This window comes from Marmota marmota, unplaced genomic scaffold, assembly GCF_001458135.2.
Source record: "Marmota marmota marmota unplaced genomic scaffold, marMar, whole genome shotgun sequence".
Classification (NCBI taxonomy): Eukaryota; Metazoa; Chordata; class Mammalia; order Rodentia; family Sciuridae; genus Marmota; species Marmota marmota.
In genome coordinates, this window is record NW_025999862.1 from 2735419 (window position 1) to 2746667 (window position 11249).

The 11249-nt window shown below is 51.7% G+C and overlaps 1 protein-coding gene across 1 annotated transcript; it reads left to right on the forward strand.

Moving 5' to 3' along the window:
- The first annotated feature begins 403 nt into the window (after positions 1–403).
- On the forward strand, positions 404–8287 carry Nodal (nodal growth differentiation factor). The gene is made up of 3 exons (XM_015500534.2): positions 404–603; positions 5008–5711; positions 7456–8287. Exons 1-3 carry the CDS (start codon positions 408–410, stop codon positions 7606–7608), a joined length of 1053 nt encoding a protein of 350 aa, XP_015356020.1. The 5' UTR covers positions 404–407; the 3' UTR covers positions 7609–8287.
- Positions 8288–11249: the final 2962 nt, after the last annotated feature.

Sequence of the window (11249 nt, forward strand, 5' to 3'; positions counted from 1 at the left end):
CCAGGGGTGTGGAGCCACCGCCTGAGCGCTGAGATCTGCAGGCACTCCACATTCCCTACCTGCTCAGGAGAGGACGGGGCGGGGATCCCAGGTGAGGAGGAGGAAGAAAGCCTCAATTCTGAACTGGGGGCCTGCTGTCTCAGCCACAGGGACTCTTATTGAGAAGCAGGGTGCCCGGGCGCCCAGACCTGGTGTTTGGATGTAAGGCCCCCGCGGGTTTTGCAGGCCGCCGTCCCAGGTTCAGATCTCTCCATCCCCCAGTCGAGGTCCCTCCTCCACCCTCCCCCTCCAGGGGAGTTATAGGTTCTTAAAGCTTCCCTGGTGGGAGGAATGGCGGGGGCGGGGCGGCTGTGCAGGCCCAGGATATAAGGGGCGGAGGCGCTGCTTTCAGGTCCAGCCAGCCCATCATGTACGCCCACCGCCTCCAGTTCTTCCTCCTGCACGCCTGGTGGGTGCTGCTCCAGGCAGGCGCCGCCACGGTGGCCCAGGTACCCCTACGGACACTGGGGCAACCCTCGTCGCCGTCCCCTCTCGCTTACATGCTGAGTCTCTACCGCGACCCGCTGCCCCGGGCGGACATCATCCGCAGTCTGCAGGCACAAGGTAGGCTGCGCCGCCGCACCCTGCCGCGCCCCAGGGCGCCTGGGGTAGCCACCCGCCTGCGGGCTCCGGAAGTGCGCTGGGACTGCGGAGGGGTGCCTTGGACCGGGTGGTCCGGGGCTCACCGAGCCCAGGGCTCGAAAGGCGCNGTTCTTCACAGGGCCAGACCCAAGAAAGCTTCAAGATGGATGAGCTTTGTCAGACGGTCTGGTTGTGCGTGTTTTTCTGTATCGGCACGGCCGGTGGCACGGACGAGTGGGAGGGGATTCCAGCGTTCCGGGTATGACCCCGACAGGGACCACTGCCATCCAGGTCCAGATTTGGGGTGCGCAGAGCGCAGTGCTGGAGGATGGGAGCCAGATCGCGCAGCTTCTCACCGCCGCGGTGTTAGAAGTTACGTACCTGGGAGCCTCAGTTTACGCATCTGTAAAAAGGTAGAATAGTGCCTTCTTTGTAAGACCGTGGAAAGGGATCGGTGACAATCACATCAAACAACACAGAACTGGGCACAGTAATAACAAAGGGCCATTATCGCTGTAATTATTTTTGTTTTGTCGAATCTCCTTTTTCTTTTTGCGAATGAGGGTGAATGGGTCGCGGAGTCTGGCGGCGGGAGTGTTCCAGGCTGAGGTGTGGCATCAGGGATTAGGGCTCGCAGGTCCAAGATTAGGGATGGAGTGTCACGAAGCCGAGAATTAAGGCAGCCTTAAACCCGGGTCGGGGAGACGTCAAGTTTCCCGGGTGACCCTGGACTCCCAGGCTAAATTTGGATGCGGGTGTGCCCAGTGACCCAAGAACATCTTTGCAAGGACTAGGCAGTGCGTTTGGGCACCGAGCGCAGCGGGCAGTTGGGTGCCGAGGAGGGGGAGCCCTGACCTAGGACCTCTTCCCCGGCGCAATCCACATCCCGACACCTGGGCAGCCTCCCTGGCCCGCGCCTCCCTCCGCCTGCGGGGGCCAGACAGCGCTCCCCCGGGCCGGGGCGCAATCCACATCCCCTAATCTGATCTGACCTGCCGCCCGCCGGTCCTTCTGGGCCTGGGGGCGGGGCTCCTAGCTCCCTGGCCTGGGCGGCCGCGTCTGGGTTGACACGGCTGGCCGACTGGTGACCCTCTCCGGAAGGGTCATGTGGGGACCGACCAGGCTGGGGACACCTTGGAGGGCGAGGCAATGGGAAATTTGTTCTGGCAGTTCCTCCAGAAGACCAGAAGGTGGCCGGGGATGAGGGATAGGAAAGGGGGAGGGCACACCTTTCTAGTTCACTTCCTTCTGGAAAGTTCTTGAAAATGTGGTTGGTGATTCCACAGACTGGGAATCTGGAAAACTGGGTTCTGCTCCCTCAAACCCTGCTTCCCAATTCCAGCAAGTCACCCTACTCCTCTGGTTTTCCTTGTGTAGACCAGGGGACTGCTCTCTGGGGAGGGGATGTGTCTAAATATCCACAATAAAATTCAGTACAGTTGGCCTGTGATTGCTTCCTTGTGTAAAAGCTGCTGGAAGAGCCTTCCAGGAGGGGGGCGGATGGGGAAGGGCTGTCCTAAGCCAGCTGTCCTCCGACCTGGGTGTATTTGTCGAGCTGTAGCACAATACTGCAAAATGGGAGTTGGAGTCTAACCAAATTAGATATACATCTGTTTCACCTCCCCCCCAACCTCACTTTCCTCACCTTCAAAGGGTGCTAACAGTGGGGAGGGTTTGAGGAGAGGGTTCTTGTAAAGCTGTTGGAAGTTGAGCCCAATGACCACACCTGTAATCCCAGCAATTGAGGAGGCTGAGACAGGAGGATCACAAGTTCAAGGCTAGCCTCAGCAATTTAGGAAAATCCTGTATCAAACTAAAAAATAAAACGGGCTGGGAATATAGATCAGTGGTAAAGCACCCTGGGTTCATTTTAAAAGCCCCCCCCCCCCCCAAAAAAAAAAAACAACCTTGGGAAGTAGCTAATGGTAATGACCCTTAAACCCTCTAGGGGCAGAGCAAGGCACCAGACTTCTTCCAACAGGAAGGAGCGGTCTCTTTCTTGCCCATCGGTGACACTGCCCATCCCACTTACAGGAAGACTATGTGACCTGTCCAGGGACCTCCCTGCCTAACTTCTGGACACTGACAATAATGAGGAAGTTTGAAGACAGCCAGTGCTTATTGAAGTTAGGTAACTGCTGGGCAAAGCACTTTGTGTACAGTTAATCATAACACCCAGTAGGGTGGACACTGTTACTGTTACTATTTCCTTTTACAAAGAGGGAAACTTGGGCCCAGAGAAGGAAAGCAACCTGAGCAGTGTTGAACAGCAAAACAGCGAATGGTAGAATTTGAACCACCTTGGAGAAACTCTGGGGCTCCTGCTGCTCTTAGCCATTAAGCAAGAGTACTTTCCTCTAAAACACCATTTGTATACACTTGAGATTAAATATTTTAAAATTGCAGGCCTGCTGGTACAGGTGGCCAGGAGTTGCCACAGTGTCTCACTGTCCCCAGATGGTCAGCTGATGCAGCAGTGGAAATGCATGGATGGGCGTCTTTCCCACACCTCTGGGGAGAGCTGCTAGTCAGGGGCCGGTTATTGCCCCCTGCAGGTGCTAATTAGGAAAAAAGTGGAAATTAAGTGAAAAAGGGCAGCTGAGAGGAGGCTGAAGCTAGGAATTACCCCTTTATGATAGAGGTCACATTCCAGAGAAACTTGTTACGAGATGGCAGATGCTCTGTGGACAGTAAAAAATAAACTGCTATGTGCGCCACTGTATCTAAATTGGTAACTGCCATGGCTTCCGGGATCTGTGCATGAACCAGCTACAGGTCCTGATTTTATTTCTAAGGGATAACCCCTGATTTTCTTTACAATAAACCATCACATCTCTTTGTTTCCCAGGGTGATAAGACAGAGGTGAGCAGTGCGTCATTATTCCCAATGCAAAGAAGAGGGGAAAAAAGTTAAAGATTATTATTATTTACTTTTTTTTTTTTTTGGTACTTGGGATTGAACCCAGGAGTGCTTTACCAGTGAGCTACATCCCCAACGTTTTTTCAAGTTTTGAGATGGAACCTAGCTAAAGTCGCTTAGAGCCTCACCAAGTTGCTGGGATTACAGGTGTGCAACCACCATGCCCAGCAAGATTATTAAGACAGCTGAAATCCAGAAATGTGTGCTAGTTCCAGACATCAGACAAAATTAGTACAAGACTAAAATGAATGGAATATGCCCCCCCATCTCACCTGGTCTGGGCTTGGCTGTCTTGGCGGGTCGAACAAGGCTGTGTGTGGTGTGTGATTGCTGTGTGTGGCCCCAGGTGTGTGAAGGACCTGAAGCCCGGAGGGTGAGCATTGAAAAGCCATGCCTCAAATACCTTTAGAAACCTACTTGGAGGGCTGCTGAAAACGAAGTTTCTGCCTTGCTCCTTAGGCACAGGCTGAGGAGAGGGTGGTCAGCCATTGGCATCTATTTCTCTGAGGTTTTCATGACACTTGCATCTAGCTAAATGTGCCTGTGAAGCAGATCACTTTGTCCAATGAGAAAACAGCTCAAGAAGATGACTTGTTCCAAGGTCACAGGGCAAGTGGAAGCCCAAGTTTAAGTTAGAAGGCCCAAGCTTTCTTTGGCCTTAGACTGCAAGGGGAGAGAGGAGGGGAAGACAGAACGCATACAGTTTGTGTGTGTGTGTGTCTGTGTGTGTGTGTGTGTGTATGTCGGTGTGTGTGTTTGCAGTACTGGGGATGGAACCCAGGGCCTCAAGCATGATAGGCAAGTGCTCTACCACTGAGCTACATCCCTAGTCCTTTATTTTATTTTATTTTTTTAGTTGTAAGTGGACACAATACCTGTATTTATTTACTTATTATTTTTAGGTGGTGCCAAGGATAGAACCCAGGGCTTCACCTACTAGGCAAGTGCTCTACCACTGAGCCACAAACCCAGCCCACCCCTAGTCCTTTTTATTTTTTGAGACAGGGTCTCGCTGAGTTGCCGAGGCTGACCTCAAACTTGTGATCCTTCTGCCTCAACCTCCTGAGTCCCTGAGATCACAGGTGTGTGCCACCACACCTGGCTAATTTTTATTTTTGAGATAGGGTCTTGCTAAGTTGCCTAGGCTTGTGATCCTCTTGCCTGACTGATCCAGTTCTTACCAGTTTGTCTCCAAAAGGGCACTCACTGGTGGAGCAGTGATTTGGGGTTTGGACTTGGCAATCAGGAAATTAAGATGTACTTTTGACTCTTGACTATGTCACCTTCCCAGATGGACAACCTCTCTGGGCCTTAATTTTCCTCATCTTTAAAATGGACTCAAGAACATTTCCTCCTCAGGCAGGGTGGGGGTGAGAGTAAGAGATGGTCGACATCAGTTAGGGTTCTAACATGGGACTGAGGTGGGGGACCCAGTCTCACTCTGCTTCTTTTCTGGTTTTTCCCAGATGTGGAGGTGGATGGGCAGAACTGGACCTTTGCTTTTGATTTCTCCTTCCTGAGCCAAGAAGAAGAGCTGGCGTGGGCTGAGCTCCGGCTGCAGCTGCCCAGCCCCGTGGACCTCCCCGCCGAGGGCCAGCTCACCATTGAGATCTTCCACCAGCCAAAACTGGACACAGAGAAGGACCCAGGCAACTGCCTGAGGCGTCTTCGGATGGAACTGTTCACCATCACTTTGTCCCAGGTCACCTTTTCTTCGGGCAGCATGGTCCTGGAGGTGACCAAGCCCCTCTCCAAATGGCTGAAGGACCCCAGGGCACTGGAGGAGCAGATGTCCAGTCTGTCCAGAGAGTGCTGGCAGCCCTCCCCCACCCCCCCTGTCACTGGCACCAGCGTGCTCCTCATGCTCTACTCCAACCTGCCCCGGGAGCAGAGGCGGCTGGGTGGCGCCACCTTGCTGTGGGAAGCTGAGAGCTCCTGGCGGGCCCAGGAGGGACAGCTCTCCCGGGAGAGGGTCCTGAGACACCGGCGGCATCACTTGCCAGACAGAAGCCAGCTGTGTCGGAAGGTCAAGTTCCAGGTGGACTTCAACCTGATCGGGTGGGGCTCCTGGATCATCTACCCCAAGCAGTACAACGCCTACCGCTGCGAGGGCGAGTGCCCTAACCCCGTGGGGGAGGAGTTCCACCCCACCAACCACGCATACATCCAGGTGTGACGCCAAGGCAGTAAGCCCTGGGGACGTGCTGTCAGAGAGGGGGACAGGACTCCAGCTCTGCTGTCGAATCACCACGTTCAGTCTATTATAGCCATTCAAGGACCTACCTCGTGCCAGGTCCTGTGGGAGGGCCTAGGAGGACTCGGGGACTACCCTATAGAGCCTGTGTGGAGTCATGCCATATGTGGGGGGGTTACCCTTGACACAGGCTTCCCTAGGACTTCTTGTCTTTCATAAAATTAGGGAGTGGGGGTAAAACAGAGGGTCTCGGGTCCCCTCTAGCCCTGACATTCTGTGAAGGAGTCTTTTTGATTCCTACCCATTAGCTGTGTGAAAGCTGCTTATTCTCTTGGATCTCAGCTTTCCTACCTGTGAAATGGGGAGGGCAGTGCCATATCCCTTAGGGTGGCTGTAGGGTTCATGAGATTATTGGTACCCAGCCTATACAGTAGGCGGCAGGTACTAGATGTGTTTGATTCATTAGTGAAACGGGGGCTCTGTTTATAGGGCCATGGTTACAAACAACACTGTTACAGCTCTTGTACTTTTGCTGCCTCAGACTGTAGCTGAGTACTCATTTCGCAGGAGTAGACAAGGCCAGAAGCTGCCACCAGGGGCCACTAGTCAGCGTAAGGGCTAGGAGGTGGCAGAGGGAGTGGGACAAGACCGGTGTAGGAGGGAGGATGAGATGGAGAGAATATAGAGCCTGATGTGGCGGCCTGGTGTTTGAGGTGGCCCTGCCCTGCTCTCAAAGGTCGTAAGGGATCGGAGTGTTTTAATCTATTCCGTGAAGCCTGGAGTGAATCTTTGGGACCTGCAGTCCATCCTCTGTGCCAAGTCCCAGGCAGATTCAGGGCCTCTGAGGAGCATGAGCACGTAAGCTGAGCTCCTCAAGGGAGTCGCTGGTGGGCCACAGCCTCAGAGGACGGCTAGGCTGAGGCCCTCCTGAGCCTCAGCAGGTGCCGCTGACCCCACTAGCCCCCTGCCTTGCCACCAAGCGGAAACCCAGGCAGTCCCCAGTGCCAGCTCTCACACTCTGATCTGAAGAGATGTCCACAGGAACAGGTTCCTAAATGTCAAGGGGGTGTCACCTTTCTTCTTGTTGACTCTGCCTGCCCTTCGCTGGCCAACAAAACAAATCCTATAAGAGCTTCCACGTGAGTCTCTTCTGCTTCATAATTCTGGAACTAAACCAGCAGTTTCTTGGAATATTTTTAAAGTTGGTATTCACTTTAGGCTAGAACAGTAGGACTTGTAAGTTAGCTACTGCTCTACCCAGAAACATGAGCCTTAGAATCTCTTGGTTAGGTTGCATAAAGCTATTTTAGCTGTTAGAGTTGATATATTGCCATGCTGGATGCTGATTCTTTCGTGAAAATCATTTTTCTTCTATTTTTGCATCTACAAACTGATTTTTTTATTTTTACTTTTTAGTACTGGGGATTGAGTCCAGAGGTGCTTAACCAGTGAGCCACACTGAGCCACATCCCCAGCCCTTTTTTATTATTTTTTTTAATTTTGAGATAGGTTCTCACAAAGTTGCTTATAACCTCACTAAGTTGCTGAGGCTGTGATCCTCTTGCCTCAGCCTCCTGAGTTGCTAGACTAACGGACATGTGCTACTCCACCCTGCCAATAAATGATTTTCCACTCTCACTTTCTTACTCCTTACCTAGAAATAATACTCTTCTGACCTACTGGTAGGGATGTGAACTGACTCTCCTCCCCTTCCTTCCAGAGTCTGCTGAAACGCTACCAGCCCCATCGGGTCCCTTCCACCTGCTGTGCCCCAGTGAAGACCAAGCCGCTGAGCATGCTGTATGTGGATAATGGCAGAGTGCTCCTAGAGCACCATAAAGACATGATCGTGGAAGAGTGTGGGTGCCTCTGACCACATCCTGGAGGGATGTCAGATTTGCCTACACTCCAGAAGGTTGGGAAGCTCCTGGAAGACGTTACACTTATCCAGGGAGGAGAAACAGAGGGAAGAAGCAGCTCTGCCCAGCAGAACCGAAGAGGAAGGGCTGCCCGCTCTGTAAATGAAGGGCCCTGTGAGGTTGGCCAAGCCCAGAGGCCCTGGTCAGGAGGAGGGAAGAGAAAGCCTTGCAGAGGGCAGAGTGCTTGCTGGATTTTCTCTTTATCGAAAAGACAGTAGCAAGTAAAAGTGCAAGCGCAAGAATTCTTTACCCAATTTGTTTTTAAATTCATGAACCCCTTAATTGTGTGCAAAGTTGGAGCAAATGTGCATTTATTTTTGAGGTGGGGCAATGCGATCTATAGCTTTGGCGTATTTTCCAAAGCAGTCTGTGAACCACTGCTTCTCCTTCAAAGATTAAGTATCAATTTAGTAGATTAAAACTATTGGCTCTTGTTGCATCAGGCTGGGGTAGGGGAGCCCTGCACATCTTCCTGGTTGGCCAGTGGCAATCTGTTGGCTGTGTTCAGAGGCTCCCTGGCATGGTCTCTGCTAATGAGTTGCATAAACAATAAAGCCATTGTCTAGCTCTCCTAGGCCAGCTGGTGCCTTTAACAAGAGAGCCAGGAACTCCTAGAGGACTGGCCATGTTGGACTACAGAAGCTGGAACCCTCAGACATCCCTGAGTCAGTCTGCTTGGCAGACACAACTCGAGTCTATTAAAGCCGGTGACACTTCACCTCCTCCTCTCAATGTGTGCAGTTAATGAGGGCCTTGCGGTTCCTATTGAGCAGGGGTTAAGGACTTATTCTGGGTGGCAGGAGACATGGGCTGTAGTCACTGAGCTATGTGACCTCAATTGAGTATTCACTGCTCAGCTTCCTCTTGTAAAATGCAAGACGGTGGGTGCTAACATTCATATGGGGTATATTAGAATACATTCTGGGTATGACTGGGGATGTGGCTCAGTGGTAGAGTACCTACGTAACTAGCAAAGTGCAGGGCCCTGGGTCTGATCACCACCACCACCAAAAAAAGTCTTGTTTGGTGGGCTCAGAGACCTTGAGTTTTAAGCCATAGGCTGTCCTCTGGGGCCTTATCCCTGTCATCTCCTTCCAAAGCTTGTAAGGCCTGTCAAGACCAGTCCCTGGCATATTCTTTTGCCACCTCTTTTTTTTTTTGTGTGTGTGTATCAGGGCTTGAACTCCGGGGCACTCGACCACTGAGCCACATCCCCAGTCCTATTTTGTATTTTGTTTAGAGACAGGGTCTCCTCGAGTTGCTTGATGTCTTGCTGTTGCTGAGGCTGGCTTTGAACTTGCGATCCTCCCGTCTCTACCACCAGAGCCACTGGGATTACAGGTGTGTGCCACCACACCCAGCCTTTGTCAGCTCTGAGACTGGCTTACTTCCAGGTTGCACACGCACTACAGAAAGAGGACCCCAAGTTTTCCTACAGGAAGTTGTGGCAGAATATCTGAGCACAAATCTTCATCTTCTGGATGAAAAGGCAGCACTTCTTACCTGCGTAACCTTGTTGAGCACCGCCAAAACAGGGGCTATGTGGCGGGGGAGTACATTTTATAAGCGTGTGAGCCCAGGGAAACTGATCCCCTACCCTGTTTCCCAGGAAGCCTCTCAGCTGGTCCTCCAGCCACAGAATGATCCCAACTGTATGGGAACTTCACTGAGCTGACTTGACTCATCTGTAGCCTCGGTTGAATCAAGGTGACAATCCTGGCCCAGGCTGGGGCTGGACTTGCCAGAACCAGATCTGGGCCTGAGAAACCTCAGTGCCTCAGCAGCAGTACTGATCTAGCTGCTCATTTCCTGAATGGAAACGTACCTGCTCTGGGGTTAGCCCAATTCAGAATCGCAATGGGATCCTGCATCTGATTTTACTCTGGAGGACAGTAGGGCAGGGGCAACCCTGTGAGGTCAGCTTGTCCAATTCTCTTTCCTGAATTAGACCCCAGGAGGCCTCATGGGCTGGCCACAACAGGGTATTGTCCTTAATAGCCATCTACAAATTTTTGGTCACCTAGTTTTGTATCACCTTGGCCTTTAGAATCAAACTCTTGAACCCAACCCTACCACAACCTGAGGGCCTTTGTTGTTTTTAAAGAAGTTCTTAGTTCCCCAGCTGGCCTAAACTTGCCACTCTTCTGTCTCAGCCTCCCAGGTAGCTAGGGTTAAAGGCATGTGTCACTGCACCTGGCTTGGCCTGAAGTTCTCAGAAATGGAAATACCATCCTAGCATGCACAAGGCCCTGGCTTTAACCCCAGCATCTCTCTCTCACTCACACACACACACACCATCCCAGGGCTTTCAAGAATCTTTACCCAATGGCTCTTACATAGCCTGGGCCAAGAAAGTGGAAGATGGACTGACTTCTGGCTCTCTAGCTCATGGGAGCATTTATAATCAGCTTCTGTTAACTCAGAACAGACCTCCCTGATAGCAAGGCCTTGCTTCCCCTTGCAAGATGACAATGCAGGCACAAAGTGGTGACTCCATGCCTGACCCCTGCTAGTGCTTCCTGTGCCAGTGACACAGCAGGGTCATTCTGCTGCCCAGCCAGAGGTCTGTGGGCAAAGCCTACTGCCCTAACCTGGGGAGCAGCTCTCAGCTTGAGGCTGTGGGCTGGCTGGTCACTCTGTCTTTGAGCAAGTACTGCCTGAGCACCGCTGTCCTGCCTGCACTGGGGCTTACAGTAATTTTAACTTGCTCTCAAGGCGAAGTTCCACTTAGTGTTCCTTCAGCAGTACCAAGTCAAGTTCTAAAGGGAAAAAAATGGATGCATTACTATTCATAGCTGGCAGGGGGTAAAAACAGACAAATTTTAAGAGGGCAGCAGAAACATGGAATCACAGGCAAGGAAGTGGCTGTTGCCTCTAGATGGCACCATAACCAAGAGCTATCTCCACCTGAAAAACCTCCCTTTTTATCAATAAGACCCTATCCTTCTGTCCTAATTGCCTTTAGGGCAGAGCACAGGATGTCTGGAAGCGCTTTCAAGGTTATTTTGTCCCCATCTTCCCTTACAGAGGTTTTTTTGTTCTCCTTTCTTTAGACAGGAGCCAGGCTGGGATTACAGGTGTGCACTACTGCACCCAGCCTGGGTGCCTGTTAAGTGATCAAACTTGCTCCACTCCCACACCTGCGCATGGAGGGAATGGAGACCCAGCTGAACAGCTAGCTTCTGGGTGTGCAGGCCAACAGAGCTGGGCTTGAGTTCTTTAACAAGAACTGTTTATCCTGAACTTTCTGTATCTGCAACCAGGTTAAGTGTGCTCCATGATCCTACCCAAGCCTCATGACAATCTAGAACCCCCGCCCCCCTTTCACAATTGAAAAACTTTCTTTACTCCAGAGAAAACCAAGGCACAAGAGACTTGAATCTTGCTGTATGGAGGCGACTCAGCTCCCAGCAGCAACGTTGGAAATGAAATTACCCAACTCCAAGGCCTCTGCCCTTAACCTCTGCACTGGAAATAAAACTGGACCTTTTACAGTCTGTGAACAGAGCCCACATAATAATTTTCCTACAGGAAAACTTAAGGTCATGTGGGCTCTGTTCACAGACTGTAAAATATGAGAGGACGATTCTTTTTT

Bases quoted from the DNA above. Each gene is read 5' to 3' on its own strand.
- Nodal (XM_015500534.2), top strand. From the start codon at position 408: ATGTACGCCCACCGCCTCCAGTTCTTCCTCCTGCACGCCTGGTGGGTG. The intron at 604-5,007 runs GTAGGCTGCGCC...GGTTTTTCCCAG, and splicing joins CCGCAGTCTGCAGGCACAAG to ATGTGGAGGTGGATGGGCAG. The intron at 5,712-7,455 runs GTGTGACGCCAA...CCTTCCTTCCAG, and splicing joins CCAACCACGCATACATCCAG to AGTCTGCTGAAACGCTACCA.